Source organism: Bombus pyrosoma, linkage group LG5 (assembly GCF_014825855.1).
Source record: "Bombus pyrosoma isolate SC7728 linkage group LG5, ASM1482585v1, whole genome shotgun sequence".
NCBI classification, from domain to species: domain Eukaryota; kingdom Metazoa; phylum Arthropoda; class Insecta; order Hymenoptera; family Apidae; genus Bombus; species Bombus pyrosoma.
In genome coordinates this window covers 6251085-6268133 of record NC_057774.1, presented here as the reverse complement: position 1 = coordinate 6268133, position 17049 = coordinate 6251085, and the positions used below count along the sequence as shown (strand labels likewise).

The 17049-nt window shown below is 42.1% G+C and overlaps 1 protein-coding gene across 2 annotated transcripts in view; it reads left to right on the top strand.

Moving 5' to 3' along the window:
* Nucleotides 1-8486: 8486 nt before the first annotated feature.
* Nucleotides 8487-17049, top strand: part of LOC122567791 (neprilysin-1) — a 73396-nt gene continuing 64833 nt past the window's right edge. For both annotated transcript variants that reach the window (XM_043726789.1, XM_043726787.1), the window contains exons 1-3: nucleotides 8487-8742; nucleotides 12558-12991; nucleotides 13685-13885. In XM_043726789.1, the coding sequence (XP_043582724.1) occupies nucleotides 12989-12991; nucleotides 13685-13885 (204 nt within the window). In that variant the 5' untranslated portion in view covers nucleotides 8487-8742; nucleotides 12558-12988. The remainder of the gene's footprint in view (nucleotides 8743-12557; nucleotides 12992-13684; nucleotides 13886-17049) is intronic.

Sequence of the window (17049 nt, the reverse complement as noted above, 5' to 3'; positions counted from 1 at the left end):
CATCGTTTTTATATGCTGTACCCGCGATCCATTCACGTCGCCGCCTCCTCATCCAAGTTGAACGATTTCTGGATAATCGTGACTCTTCCTCGCTTCGTTTCTCTTTATTTTTATTCTTATCACGAAGACTTGAATCAGCCAGCAAAACGTTACGATCGATTCTTCTGTTCTCTGTCGATCTACGAAGGAATTTTCTTTCAGTTTTCAAGAAACTATCGAATCAAGAGAAACACCGTACAAGATAACGTTGACTGAAGGAGAAGAACAGATTCTAATTGCATCAGAACTAAGTACAATATCTCGTATCGACGTAGCAAAGCTTCGGATTTCAGTTAAAATTGTTTCTTTTCAAACGTACGGTTTCCATCAATTTCAAGTTTCTCTCGGCCTTCAGCCAATGCCAGTGACGTCCACGCGCGTGCATAATCCATCGTCGAGGTCCACTCCCGGCAAACTTGTTCCAACAGTGTCCTGTTACTTTCTCAATTAGCGAGAATCGAGGAAACAATAAGTAGATCGTATCGCAAGTAGATTGTCTGAAAAGTTTCTTTCGTTTCATTATCGGTGATAATAGATGAACAGCAATGTCTGTTTTATATTATTTTATTGAATTAGGTATTCGTTCTATTTCTATTATTATGTCCGTGCATAATTCAATAAACTAATATAAAAGAAAAATCATTGTGCTCTATTATTTCCTTATAAAACGACAGAAATATTTCGGACAATCTAATGCATAGACACGTGTCATGCGTATTCACGATCATCTAAAGAAATAAGGAATTCCATGCTTTGAAGATTCTTTGTTTTCTTCTTTGAAGATAATTCCACGATACTTGAACGTGCAATTCAAAAACTCCTTGCAGAAGATCCCATAATCCTCGACATCGGCAACGATTCCGCTACAGTACGAAATGTTCTTTTTTTATTGTTTATTTAAATTTTACAATTTGTCCAGTAGGACATTTGGTAAAATATTATAGCTTAAATATACATAGCTTGTGGATGGTTACCCCCAGCGGGATACCATCTTCGTGTTTGTTAGGCTATATCCTTTGTGAGATCTGCTGGGTGTTTCCTTATCAGTCTTCTTTCTATGCTTGTGTTAATCGTTTCCGCAGCCAGCCGGTTTGGGTGTGTTGTTATTTTTTCTCTGTACTTTTCCGCGCATCTGGTAATCTCCTCCTTGACCGTTGGTATTGCCAGGTCCTTCCGAATATCCTCATTTCTAACGTACCATGGGGCGTTTACTATTGTTCCAAGAATTTTTGCTTGTAATGTTTCTATTTTGTTTATATGGCTCATTGCTGCTGTCCCCCATAGTAGGAAATTTAACGCATAAAATAAAGCTACTGCATTGATCGACGATACAAAAGAAAATTACAATTAATCCATAGAAAAGTACAAATATATGTTTCGCGTTAAATCGGCGAGAATAAATACGCGGTGTACGTACAATGGATAATCCCATAATTAAAATGATTTTTCTCAAAGTAAAGTTCGAAACAATGCGAATGGTTGTATACTATCGGAGTTTGAAAAAATTGGAATAGAAAACTTCACAGAAAAAGACAGCGAATTATAAAAAAAAATACAAGAAAATTCGTCATTGATCGATTGCCAATTAGCAGGTAATTTTTTATTTTCATCTGATGATACGTGAACCAACTTATAGGTGATCCAATACAAAAGAGCAAACAATCGTACCATAGACAAGAGAAGCGAAACGCTTAGGAATTGTACTGGATAGATTAGAAACTGTATCGGCTAATCAGCGGGAAATCGAAACCGAAGATAATAAATAAAATGACGATATCTGAGGACACAACGATGATTAAACCAATGTGGATATCGAGCGCACATCTGGAGTGCAGCTACGAGAGGAAATTAAAACTGCACGATCGAAATTATTGAGAATGATGCTCGATGCAGTATGGTAGACGAGGGACATCGATATAGAAAACACAGAATACACAAAAATAGTTGAAATTACCAACTACAGTTTTGCAGCTGTTGAAAAATATTAGGTGAAAATCAACACGCACCAAAATACGTAAAACACTGTGTGTTACTACTACCAAGGCGACTACACAGGTCACATCCACTAGACAAATATCCGCCGGAAAATTGGTGAAAGCGAGGAGAACAAATGTGAAGGAATAAGTGGAACGAGTAAATAGATGGAGCGAATGCTGGTGAAACAAGCATTGCAAATTGTGTGAAAAGGCTATAAATAATAAGATTGGTGCGTGAATAAAGGAGAAGGATTTAAAAAAAGAAAGATCGTGGTAGCGTGTTCCTCAGGAAAGAACTCTACGTAGCTTGGTACGTAAATACAAATTTATGGAGAAGAAAGTGACGGCGCGTACAAAGAATAATATTATTTTAAGCGCTGTTTAACGCACCGCGACGAGACAAGTCCGCAGTGTGACGTAGTCGACGGAGGTCGTAAATCTCCGTTACAATTTCTATCGACGAAGTTTCGCGCTAAAGTTCTCTACGACCCGTTAAGTCGGCAAGGATAGTAATTTTAGATGAACGAGACACGCTTTGATTAACACGAAACATTTAAACTTTAATACAACAATTACACGGGATACACTGCGAGTTTGTAATAGTTTGTATCGTCGTCGAAATAACTCCGACTTTCCTTTATATTATTTTGTTAGAACAAATACTTAAACTTACACTGGATTTCGACGGTGTTACGGAATTTAGAAAATTGATTTTACGTACTGCATATACTGCAAACACGCGCAACCAGATCTGCGTTTTCCATCTTATCGAACAGCTCTTTGATATTACGACTTTTTCGAAAAATAGCGCTTGGAGTGCGCTTGAAGAACAAATTTCTTGTTAGGCACGTTAATATTGGGGAAAACGAAGATTGCATCGGCGAAGCGGCGTGCAAGGAATTTGAAAATGGACGTGAAAATCTAACTGCAAGGTCAGTTAGGTCAAGGCGAAAATCTAACTGCAATCACCATCGCAGTATGAAGGTATATGGATGGTAGAGAATGTCTGTCTTATTTTCGAAGGTTGAACACGATGAGGCAAGTTTGACAGTGGAGAAGTGAGTTGTTTGAAAGTAACGATGCGAGTGACGTGAACACAAGAAAGTGAGTGACGACTTGTCCAAAAAATTGTCGTGAGACATTTCGCACGAGACAAATTGGGTGTCCAAATATTTGCCGAATTCGCAAGGGCGGTGATCGATTTGAAAAGGAGTGATCTTTGCGAAGCAAACGTCGATCTCTGATATGGCGTGTACTTTGACTCTTCGATGATATACACGAGAATTTTCGTGGATTTTATCCAGCGATAGGCTTTGTAAAGTACTCTGAATCGGACAACGCATAACGGGAACAGAAAGCCAGCAAGAAAAACCCTAAATCTCCTGAACGATGGAAGAAATGTTCAATGGTTTCCTAAAGTCATCGGTCTTAGGAAAATCAGAATTTCTTGTATGGTATCGATATAAAAGTACAAAGATGTAAATATGTAATGGCACAAAAGCGTAAGTAAAGGGGAAAAATCTCGACTTGGTGTTTGGGGTGCAGTATGCAATGAAATCGCGTACGACTTTTAATTTCTAATGGAATGGTACTTGGCTTCCCTGATCCGGGTACAGCGCTGAATACAAGCAGGTTGTCCGGGAAAGGTGAGGAAATTTGCATCGTAGAGGGAATAATATAGAAACAGGCGGGAAAATCTGAAAGCAGCGACGTGCCCTGTAACGAAATTAAAACTTCCATACGTCGCGCTCCGTTCGTAACGCGTTTAATGTATTTTATTGAACCAATGCGAAAATACAAAGAGAAAATACAAAGCGATCGGCCGCCGAAAAACGGATCAGCCGTGCACAAAGCTGCATCAAGAACGAAATATCACGAGCCATTTATCGGTTGTGCCTTTGTCTCATTCCGACAACGATTCTTCGCGGCAAAAAGAACAAGCTATCTCGAGTTCTGCTTTTAATCGAGTTTCGTTCACCAATGAATGGCGAACAGAGTAAAATAGCAAGAACCATAAAATAATGACACGGCGATTTCTCGTTTCGACTTGTCTATCTGAAAATCACCGTTTGACCGAGCGTTCCTTCTGTTTTCGCCAAAATCAATTTCCCCTTCTCTCTAAACAGCTATCCAATCGATAACTCGACGAACGTTTCCACTAATAACGTCGAAAAAAAAAAAAAAAAGAAGAAAAGTAGAACGACCAAAGGAGAACGATGACGACGATTGTAAAACGTCGCCGAATTTGGTTCCAGATGGAATATTTTAATGGATTGTTTCGGCTGGTTGACGCCAAGACGATGGCGATAACATCGACCATTTTTTCCCTTCTCTTTCTCACCTTCCTTTTTTGCTTTTTTCAAATCGATAGTTAAACACGACTCAGTCTTGACCTAAAAATAATTTTCAGTTAACTCGCCGTGCTCCAATTAACGGTAGAAACGACGAAGTTCTGACGACGTGGAACCATTGTTTAGAAGTCTAGATCCGAATGTTTCTAGCGACGCGGACAGGTCCGCTGGTTAATGCGGCTTTTTTTCTTCCTCGCGTTACGCCGCGTCACGTCGGTTGCTTTTTATTACTTTTTTTTTTTTTTTTTTGTAAGCAACGAGTAAAATGGCTCGCGCGTTCCCAGTCACAAGGCTTGACAGATTGCCATCGATCCGCGTAATTAACTGCTCCGAGAACGGATCGTGAGCACTGCCAATTTGCATAATTGGGTCGGCATTGTTAAAACGTTATTTACGCGGCTTCATAAATTCAACCGAGCCCTTCCGCGATTAATGCTCCGGTCGTACGAGTCTGCTCGCCTAGACGCGGAGAAATATTCGAAAACTTCAAGCCCCTGAATTAATAAAGACTTTACATCATTCCAGTGATATAAGTCGAAACGTCATGATGTAATAATGCTTCAACGTCACGAAATTGCAATACCGCGATATCGTGATTATAACAACGTTCTGGGTATAGAAGGTGGCAGTATATTTTCCTCGGTAGACGGTTGTTAATGTACGCTACCGGCCATACGTATTTGGCTACTTTTAAATTATTGCACATTTATAACATATATCTTAAACGAGGCCCTCTTTAACCTAATTCTGCCCTCTGATCTTATTTCACGCAAGTGTGATACGGTTGGAAGATATCGACAAGAGTAACAGGTAGCTATTATTAGTTTGTATTAATAAAACGATAGTAATTGAAAATTGATGAAAATTGATGCCGGTCTAAGTGACTTTAAACGCGAGTCTGTTCAATCTTGAGATCTCAGCACGATTAAATTACATGTTTCTAGTCATATTTTGAAAGCTATTTATCACAGATAAACGTGGAACTCTCGTGTGACCAGGATCTCGTTAATAGATAAGTATCTGCAACACGTACGTACATATTCCCTGTTTCGCATTAAGAGTAGACAAATTGATCCCAGTTACGGCGAGAAATCTACAAAGAATGAACAACGGAGAAACGTTGGTGAATGGTATCATGGAAAATAGAAGGAAAAATCTTTCGATCAAATTGCGCTAGATGCTTTGTGTTCGTAGGTAAATGTGTTAAACATTTGTGTTTAACACATCTCACGTACTTACAGAGATTCTACGTAACACGCGTATGTTCAGAGATTATATGTATATATAATGATCAAATCACTTTACAGCTCGACCTATTCCGATCGGGTTCAAGGCTGGACGGTTGAAACGTCAGTTACAGGAGCATATCGAGAGCAATTTCGTAACAACAATTATTCGCGATGGAATATTCGAAATAACGATGTACTCGTTTCTCGAGCCGTTGCTTCCGTACAAATGGAAGCATTTACCACAGTTTCGAGCATGTCATTCGTTTCACCGCATAAACTCAGGGATACGCGACTGCCACTCGTCCGGCAGGATCAGGATAATAAACGGTCGCGCGGTTGGAGAGAGGAGTACTGCGCAAATTGATACGCGAAATATAAGATTTCGTTGGTGTTTCATTAACTCGACCTACATACACACGCACGCTGTTGGCCGTGCGTGTGCGTACTCTCTGCAGAAAAATGTATATCGCTGGTGAATTGACCGGCGGTTCGTTGCTTTTCATTTCGTTTGGTTTGGTTTTCAGAGCGGAAGTTACTTTCGTCCCGTATATCGTCGTTGTTTTATCGTGCAACGGCGATCGATCCGATCGAATCGTCGAAAGTCAAAATGTCGATACGATGGATGAAAGATCGAGGGGATTTTCAAAGTTGGCCAGCGTCCGCCGAGTGAAGCCAGAAAGATCAATATGGCGACAATACGAGGAACCGGATCCGCGCACGGTCGTGTTCCGCGCATGCATCTTGTGCTTTTCTACCAATTCTACCTTTGCCACTGATATCGATGCCCTCTATTTTCGCTTCTCTTCGCGCTCGCTGATATCAGTGCCCTCTTGTTCACCCTCTTTCGCGCCACTGATAACTGCTACATATATGTAGCATATCAGCCCGCAGCGTTTGCTATTTTATCACTAACGGTGGCTGGTACAGACACGAGTGATAGGTTTTATGCCGAGAGCCATTGTACGTTGTACACTGTTTGTTCATAGTTTATGGCGTTTTACGGAAGCGATCACTAAAAAATGGATCTTTGTGAATTAATGGACTGTAGAAGGAAGAGCTACTTTTTTATTTTATCAACTATGTATCATTTTCAAATATGTGCGATATGAAACTCGAGCGAAATTGAAGTTACACTTGTCCAATATAGCGTACCATTTCAGATTCAGAGAGCATATCGGCGAAAATCTTTGCGTTGCCATTCTGACAAAGAAACAAATAACCCGAGAGCTGCTGAGTTTTTTCATAAATTTCCCGCAGCCTTGGAAATTCTGACCGGCTCATCGGCTCGAGCAATTACGATATTTTCAATATGTTCAATTTCCTATTATATTGCTTGTTTAAGTTATCGATGACAAATTTTGTTTGCAAAAAAATTGGACAAAATTTCAAGCACCAAGCGAGGAGGGAGGTTGAGTGCTAAATGATTTTGGAAAAAGATTGGAAAGAGATTTGGAAGCAAGAGAAAGAGAGGGAGAGAGACAGCTAATTCTACAAATGACGACACATTATTTGTAGACATTTTTTTTACTTTACTTTCTTTTAAGTGTATTCTGTCGGTATAAAACGTCGCTGCATTGATCACTGTTTTATTGATGCAGACTTTAATGGAGAAGTTGAGAAAAGTAGGCAACGAGCAATTACAGCAGCTCGTAATAGTTTAAAACGACGTAAGCTCGCGGCAAGCCTATGAAACAGTGAAAGGTAACAGACAATATTTACTTTTTATTTCGTTACTTACTTTCTTTTTATTGATACGTAGATAAAAGTATGACTTCTGAGGAGGACTTGAACGATCCGTACCGACTAATATGAAACAAACGCAAGAAAGGAAAAGAAAGTATCGAGCAAAGTAAGAAATATAATCTATGAGCCAAATTTTACGAATAATAAAATTTGCAAATACTTGTGCAAATGTTTTCTGAACATATGCTTTATGATTCATTAAAAAATTAGGCAACGAAAAAATCAAAAAGAATTCTTCGACACGCATCAACGTGTCTTAGAATTTTTTCACAATTCCTATATGCCATTAAATAGGTAAAATAAGAAAAATGCGAATTTTCCCTGTAAACTAGCCTTCCGGTTAAGGGTCGAAGACAAGTTGACGATCTTTTCTTTTCCTAAACTATCGAATGGTGCGTAGTTTGACAGCTTCAAGGGCACTTTTGACCCCTTATCTTGCTATATCCAACGACAGCCAACGCGATCAATTGGCGATCGAAGCTCGTGTAGCTTCTAATCGATCTCGACTGTCGGTGAGATTAAGCGGATAAACGTGCGGCAACAACGATTCCGGGTTGGCAAAAAGCAAGGAGTAATTTCCCCGTGGCAGCGTATTCGTAGCGGGTGTGTACTCGGTGAAAAAAGAGCCATTATTTAGAGCCGCGTTACCGGGCTGACAAAGTTTCCACGGCGAACAAAAGGAACGCACTCGGAGCTTTCGTAGTGGCTCGTAGACCACGCTCGCAACGTTTGAATATCGAGGGCTTGCGCGTTGCGACCGGGCTTTGATAGCGGATGTTGGAGAGAAGGAGAGGGTGGACGAAGCCAGAAGCAAGACGGGGAGCAGCAAGAAAAGACAGAGAAGGTAATATTTGTATAAGAGACGGGAGGAGACAAAGGGCAAGGGAATAAACAAGCAGGAGAAAATGGGGCGAGAAAGACGTTCGTTGCGAGAGAACGAAGCAGGTGAATTGAAGAAAGGAAAGAAGAAAATACGAACAGGATTTCGAAAGGCAGATGGAAGGAAGAAAACGATAAAATTGAAGAAGGACGCTAGACGAGAAAGAGAAGGGGCGAGAGGCAGATAGAGAGGGAGAAATAGAATGGGGAGGTGGTGGGCGAAGCGAGAGAGAGAGAGAGAGAAAGAGTGGGAGAGGAAGAGAGAGAGAGAGGCGGCACGGTGGTTGCAGGTTGAGTCTGGTCCGACAGTCCGCGTGTTACCCCCAGCCGTAAAGCAGGGCCGCGTTTTCTCGACTTCCGGTTATCCCGTACCCGCCACGACTAGACGCAGAAATACGCGAACCGCGCTTCGGTCATTCGTTCCTGCGGACGTCCAGTGAACCGGAAGTGGCATTCGAACCAGTGAAATCGCCAGGAAATAATCTTCGTCGAAGCTTCGTCGACGCGTTGCTGGATTTTACACAGGTAAGACGATCGATTGTTTTCATTTTTTCTTTTCCCTTTCTCCGTTTTAAAGAGGATAGTATGGAAATGATACACGGCGAGAGTAAAAATTGATGGTCGGTTTCGTTGATTTTCTCCGTGGTTGTTAACGAGCAAACTCGGATCTTCGAAATTGCGATAAATAAATAACCAAGTTCGTTACTTGGTAAACGTTTAGATTCTCCTCGAGATAGAAATTTACAATTGGAAATTTCAGATGTCAGATTAATCGTTGTTGTTGAGAGCTGACTGAGACGTTCGTTTCTTCTGTTTCTTATACAGCGTCGTATAAATAGCGTTCTAAATAGTAAGCTAGCGCGGTAGGTTGAGAAAAAATTGTTACACGAACCAGCAAGCTCGCACCAGTTTGTACCCACTAACGACCTTGTTAATGAGCTGAACCTCGGCGACTTTATGTAATTGTTTACATGTAACGTTTGATGTTACGAAAATAGCACCGTATGACGTTCGTAGTTTCATAGTGTATCAAACTCGCCACAGTTTGACGACGCGTCCTACGCGAAATAGAGAAATACGTTACCCTTGAAACGACCACATGTTCCGATACGATACCTTGCTCGATGTATTGTACTCCGCAGATATTGATTAAGCTTTACACAATTGCTGTAGCTTCTCTACGTGTACGTTTCTTCGAAGAAGCGATCGGTGTCGATCGAAATGTTGGTGGAATTCGCGAACATGGATCGGTCAGGGATTCGACCTTGGAATTTATTTGCACGTAAGGTAGAGCACGTTCGATACGAAAATGCTGGAGCCTAAAAATACTGAAAACTTTGCATCGGTTCGATTAACCGGAGGACGTGGGTGCGCCGAAACTTTTTCAATCCGAAATGGGTCCCGCCGATCGGTGCGTTCTCGTTGAAACTGCGTAGAAGCGAATCTACTTCCGTTGGAAAAGTTTTCTGGGTGGCCGCGCAAAAGTTGGTCAAAATCAACGTTTCGAAAGATGCGATATTCGAAGCGTAGTCGATCTTCGTAACTCGATGGCGAACTTTAAGAAGACAGAGCCGTCGTTCTCTATGCTCGCGTGAAATACGAAAAGAGAAACAGCGACGCGAAGCGGAAGTGCGCTTTCCATTCTTTTCTGGATTTACGTTTCACGCTCGATTCGGCTCGGCCGGTTCGTTTACATTTTTCTTTTCGCCGCGGTTCCGAGGCCTCGATCACGTACTCCATTGACTGGAAAATGTGATCTCGCATCGGCCCTGAATATTTTTATCCCGATGCAAAAAATAATCGGTGAATATATCAGCTCGGTGGCTGTCGTTCCTATGAATAAACTATGCCGACGCGTCTGCTGTCATTTTCATAAATCCTGACGACCGATCGGCCATCCCTTATCGCGCCGCGCGATATTAGCGTAAGCCCCGCTCCAAATTATTCGATACACGTTGATCTGGCTGGCAAATCTCCACCAACTGCTGATCGACCTACTCTTGAAATCATCTCGATGATACGTGTGCACGAAACCTCTAACACAAACTACCTTTCACCTGCTTTCCCCCCCGATAGATACGATCTATCGAATGTTTCGTATTAAAGTTGCGAACAATCGAGCGAAGCAAACGTATACAGCCTGTCCCCGCGTAAGGCCGATTCGTCTCTGGCGAGTTGCAGAGTGTTGGTTAGCGAATGGGGTCGGTTCTACGTCGGACAGCTTATACTTTTCTTATCAGACGACTGCAACTTTCAGTCAACGACAAAACCTTATTTCTTATTCGCGGAACGAGAGACAGCTCCGCGATGTTGAGAAAATTTCAGCGTTCGTGCGGGAAATACTATACGCAAAGTCTCTAGTTTATCGAGTTATCCGGCAGATTTCTTATTGTCCCAGCTTAAAAGTTTCGTATCGTTTGTAATTTGAACGGTAGGAAGAAAAATCAGCCAAAGTTTCCCAGTATATTTGTCCTCTTACCTTCGCCACGTGGCCCGACCAATGGAATTATTTAGGAAGCAGAAAAGGTTGTTGGACAGGACAACGTCGATGCAAAGGTTGGCTGTCGAGCAGCTGGTCTCGTCATTGGCCGTGTTTCGACTGGAATGTAAATTTCAGAGTTGAGAAGTTAACAACGAAGGAAACGTAATGAATTGTTAAGGCAATCACGCTACTTGTAAATAAATGAGATAGGCAGGGCGGTCTAGTCGTGACCAAAGCGTACATGCAAGTGGACGTTTTAAGATTGTCGCAGCTTATCATGCGGATCTTGATGTTTAACTCGTTCGCTTTATTCCCTCTTTTTTCTTTCTTTTTTTTCCTTTCTTTTTTCCAGAATGCTCTCGATTCGCGTTCGGTCGATGAAGCGGTGCGTTTCGCTGCGACAAAGAAATGCGCATAAATTAGAAATCCCACGGTGCAAACAACTTGGAAGTAATCCAGATTAAACGGAGGATTCTATAAAGGCGATTTAGTAGACTCCTAAGATCGCTTCTTACGATAGGAGAATGACTTAATTCGTGCGTAACCTTGGCTTTTATAAATCTTGCTTTATCTACATCTATGTTCGAGCAGAGGACTTATTCTGAAATTTGTTGTCCCATTTAAAGTGAGTCACAGTGTTACGCACCACTAAACACGAACATAATTCCCTTATAATGAATTATAATCGGGAGTCGTTTAGATACGATCGTACTTTGATGTGAAAATAAATCGCACGTGACTTGTTGCCAACGCAAGAACGTTGCATTTATGTCAGCTTGCAGTTAAGTCAGCTTTGCGTAAGAATTTCCATCGTAAAGAGAAGCATGGAAAAATCTGGATAATTCTGTTCTTGCGACACTCTCCAGGGCAAACGATTCCGTGTCACGCACTCTGCTCCATCGAATTCTTAGCTGAACGATCTTATCTTCGAGATCAACGCCGCGATTAATCGAGCTTAGTACAAAATCTTGAAGAAACGAACCGAATGATCAATGTGACAGAAATTTCAGTTCAGAGAGACCTACGTTTCGTCACGAAGGTGCACACGTCAACTTGACGTCCGAGACAATTAATTGTTCACTAGCTCGATTATAGTAATCTGTTCGTGTCCATTGTGCTTGACGTTTTGACATTGAAGGATTGAATTCCATCTATCTATGTGCTAATTAGTACGTAATAATTCGCGCAAGTTGAGACGATTCTTCTTCGTCAAGACAGGATAACGATAAGATTACACGTATTAAACAATAGCGTTAATGCGAGATAAAGTTAGAGAGTGTTACATAGACAAAAGAGCGCGTTATCTGGATCAGCCCGACAATTGCAATGCCAGGGAGACAACCAAAGGTGTCCAAGATAACCGAGAGCACATTTGGCAAAGCCATTCTTATCGGCGGCTCCTTTTTAACCCTGTACTTTAGTTGGTCGCGGTTACTGGCCTGAATCTGATCTTTACACGGTGTTCGAAAGAGGATTAAACCGACCATTAAATAGACAAAAGTTCTCTATCGTTCGAACGTTATTCGCTATCCACCCAAATATCAAATTTATTTTCCAAAGATTATTCCAAATACCAATACCTAACAAGCCATTGCAAATACATTTGCTGTAATTCGATACTAGATCGTGAGATTGCAGAAAAATTTGCTAGACGGAACCATCTTTGCATAGTTACACATTTTTCCATCCTACTTATATGTTATCTATATTTGTACGAATTTTTTTCTAAATTTCCCATAAATACATAGACATTCGCAGTCTGTTCGTTACTGAATATATTACGCAACGTACTATAAGAATACCATACGATATATTAATAGTTATACGTATAAAAGATTCCATTTTCTTATTTCGGCAGATCGACGGGAAACGAAGAAATATGCAGAGGTGGGAGAGAGACTCGTGGGTGCTGATCGACTGATCTACTCGGCCAGTATCGGTGACGGGGTGGGTACTGAGCAAGTTTGGTGATCGCGAACGATCGTTCGAGATTGGCGGCCTTTAGAGAGCTAGGGAGTTCCACGGGACCCGGCAAATGTGGCTCTGTGCACGGTGAGCCGGGGTTACGGGGGCCGCGGGGCCCGTGGCGGTGGGAGCAGATCCCGTGGCGAGGCAAGCGTGAGGCTACCCCTGAGTCCTCGCACTTTGTGCGCCCCTGGGGCCGGAGGTGGCGCACATGTGCACGCACAGGGCACCGGACCCGGCGCGACTACGGCCGCGCCGACCGGTCCCCCTGGGACCGGAAATAATCCTGGCACGGAAGAGGGATCCGGCCTTCCAGACGAGCCAATGGTAATTATTTTTCTTCGCGACTTTTCGTACGATTTTTTGTTCAACCTTACCAATCGAAAGGTAGAGAAACGTGAACGTGGTTTCTTTAAATTTAGCTTGAAATTTATTTTTATTTACACTGTGTTTCCTTACGAGCGAATTTTTTGAAAATAATCGCGTGGTTCTTGAAGATTGGACACTGGTCGTAGCACGTAAAGAAATGGAGAAAATTGACGAAAAATGGAGTTGACCAGTTTGGTTTGTGAGTAGCTGGTGATATGCTCGGTTTACGAGCGGTAGAAATTAGCAGGATCTATAACATGGAAGTTAAATGACGACACTCTGCCGTGTTTGATCCTCCTTTTTCACTCAGTCACTTATCCGTCGTTTCACGGTAATCAAGTATGGTGTTGACATTCCATTTCCCCGACATTTCTTTTCCATTCCTTCTCTGTTTTCCTTTTAAACGATTCCTGTCCTAATAAAAGAATTCAGCAGAGAAGCTCTCACCTATCTTTTGTTAACGCAATTTCACGTACTCCAACGGTCTCTTCTCCAAAGTCTTTCATTTTCTAACTTTTATATCACATCTTCTACTCCCTGTTGCCTCGTATCGAACTCTATTTAATCCAAAGCGCAATTCTGTCCGCAACGAGCAAGAAACTCCGCAACTACAACTTTCTTGTTAATCGAAGCAACGTGTTCGTTGTCCAGGTACATGTCGAGAGAGCCGCGCAACAGGGTACTTGGATATGCTGCGTGCCGTGTTACTGGCTTCGTCGAAGTAAGGCCGTGCACAAGGCGTTGCTCACGTTCGCGATGCTGCTTGTCACCAGTTTGCTCGTCACCAGTCCTGTCCTCTTCCTCATCACCACGCTGCCGGAGGGAGAGCAGCCGCGTGAATGCGTACCGGTGGTGAGTGACAGCCATCTTTTCAAATCCGCGCCATTGTTTTTACCATTCCGCGCGAGACCTCTCCCCTATTCAATGGAATATCGCGGTGCTTTCTGCATCGTTGTTTCCTTGCCAGCGAATTAAGAGCAACTCGAGGTAGCACGACGAGCTTGATGTTTTTCCACGCGGTTCAATGCGATGAAGAGGCATAAATCAGCGTTTAAACGTCTCTCAAGGAGGTACAAAGAAACGCGCCATACAAGGTAGTAAGTGGAAATTTCGAGACGTTGCCGAGAGAATTTCATCGACGTGTCGCGTTTTCCCGAAAAATGAAATCACGGGAGAAACCGATCGACGTTCCGAACGATATTTCCACGAGATGCAACGTGACGTCGGCTGGTATTCTCGTAAAACGAAGGTTGGATCATAAAGCGACGTATGTACCCGATGCTTCTCGGTCTTGCCTCGTGTTCTATAGGCTGCTTCGATCGCTGGGATATCGGTACCTTTATCACCGGTCTTTTGCATGATGCATCGGTTCGCTTATTTTATCGAACGATCGCTATCCGAGTTTTCATCCAGTCTTTAATTTTACCATCTTTCGTGGAAACTTTTTACCTTGGAATTCGCCGCTGTCGTCTCGCGACGGATAAACTTACAGGAGTGAGCAATTCGAGTATCGATCGTAACGAAACGAAGGGATTTATAAAAATCGAAGTCGATCAGTTTGGCTTCTGTGAGGCTCAATTTTTCACGTGAAAACGATCCACGTAACTAACCGAACGTCATAGCGTTATCCAATAGGTTGTTGAAAGATTGTGACGTTCGATAATACGCGTACCACGTATGTACATTGGCTCGCGACGATCTATCACTTCGATGAAGTAAAGATATTTCCGCGTTTAACTGCAACACACGAATTTCGACGTACGTTGTAAATTTGTCTTCGCTGCTGTCTAGGCTCAATGAAGGAGGACGATTTGTAAGCTGTTTGCTAGTTAGCGTGGTGTAACAGGTTTTGTCCGTGCGAGTCAGACCGTGAGAGTTTATGTGCTCACCGGCAGTGTTTCCGTGAAGCGTTATATCACGCGCTTTCATGTCGCCAAAGCTGGAGACGTCACGAGCAAAACACGAGCGGTTATCCACGGAAATTTCGCCCATATATCTCGGCGATCAGTTGTCGTGAAGGGTTTCGCGAACTCGTGCCACGCCAAGGAATGAGAAAAATGTCGCACTTCGTCTTTTAGCTGATTCTTCGCGTTTTTCTCCTCTCCATTCGCTTCCGATATAAGAGACGTTCTCCAGATGTAAACGAGATCGAATATTTTCTAGACGTGTTTTATTGAGACGCGCTGGTGTCTCTCCATCTTTCTTCAACTCGGGGTAGCGTTGCTCGGTCTGTTTTAAATTGCTCATCCTCGTGTAACAGGCAAATAATTGGAATAACAACATACCGTTTTGCTTATCAACTGTGTAAAGAAAACATGGTTTCATCTATCAGCTATATCAGGTAGAAAGTGTCCTATTTCGAATGTACTGTAGAACTTCGATCGTCAGAGGTAATATGGACCGGGCCTAAGAAAATACTCGGAAAAGTCTATTAGCGTTCGTAGAAAACGTTTTGATGATATAATGACGAAATCATTTAATTATTTAATCGAAGGAAAGTTTGATTAAACGCTTCCACGATACCTGGCCGTGCTTGTTCGTTGTTCAAATTTCGCAGAAGACAAAATTATGACAAAGTTCAAGGCACCTCGGCTAATACGAGAGTTTTGGTTAAATTTTGTGTATATTTAAAATTGAAAAAATCCGCGCTATATTCGTCAAAGGTAATTTACAGAAAATGTTACTGTAGAATATATAAAATAATATACGTGTATACAATAACCGCGTCGATCATGCAGAAAATATTTTGAAACGTATGCCCCTCGGAGATCACAGCACACAAATCGGAATCTGGAACATAGAATCTTCGCTCTTTCGCGTCTTTGCGACGAAGTATCTCGAATCTGAATGCGATGCCTTGGAATGCGAACCGTCGCTATCAACAGCATAGAACGCGATTATACACGGAGCATGTAATCTCAATTGGATTTGACACGGTCGTTGCCGGAAACCTTCAACAGAGCTAAATGCGTAGCACCCCTTGTTGTTCTCGAATGAGTAATGGCCGTATAATTGGTATCAGTTCGCAGTTATCCTTATGCGGCTTCTCAATTAACATTAAGCAAGCTATAATTCAGTTAAAGGTCCTTGGATACGGCGATCGTAATTCAATATGCACTTGGACAAGCTGTTTATACGTTGATCGCCATCGAACAGATTCGTCGCGTTTCTTCTTCCCTAAACGATCTATCGAGATGAGTCGGATATTTCAACTCGCAGCTGAGCGTTTGAAATACTTTCGCAAGGAAATATGAACGAGAAGATTTTAATAGAAGGAAGCTGTTTACAAGTTTCAACTGATTGTTAGCAGAGCTGGCTTATTGAGATTACGCTGCTTTTACGGACAACGTTAATTTTGCTCGCGAATTCGTTGCCTCCAGGAGTTGCTACTTTGATGGCAGTTAATGTACGTTCGCGGACAGCGAGCGAAAAAATATTTGCCAGCTTGGACGCTCGGTCGCGAAACGAGCTGTTTGCAAATTCGAAAGGGGGTTAAAGGCCGGGGTGTAATCGTTAACGCGCGATCGATCGATCGTCTCGCGGAGAGGCGAGAATAAACTGTGGAATATAAAAATAGATTCCCTCGAACGACCGTCTGTTCGACAAGAATTTATTAATTCTATCGGCGAGATATTACCGCGGTGCGAAGGGGCGTTGTAACTTTAAAGTTATTCGAACGACGTGTTTCGCTGTTTGAGAAATTCTAAATATAAAAAAAGAAAAAAAGAAATGATAAACGAGTGATGTACGCGATGACTGAAAAGGAAAGAAGAGTAGTTTATCATCAACAGCCGCTCGAAATTTCCAGGATAACGTTATCAATTATGGTTTCATTGTCACCGACAGAAATGACTGTTACGCGTTAGTCTGTCATCAACGTTCATTTACGAGATGCCCGACAAACTTCTATTAATCGATACCAATATCCATATTTCCAGTTATACATACATATATCGGAAACCTATCGCATTTCGAACTCTGTTCAACGGATTTGATACATCGATCAGCCGCAAAGT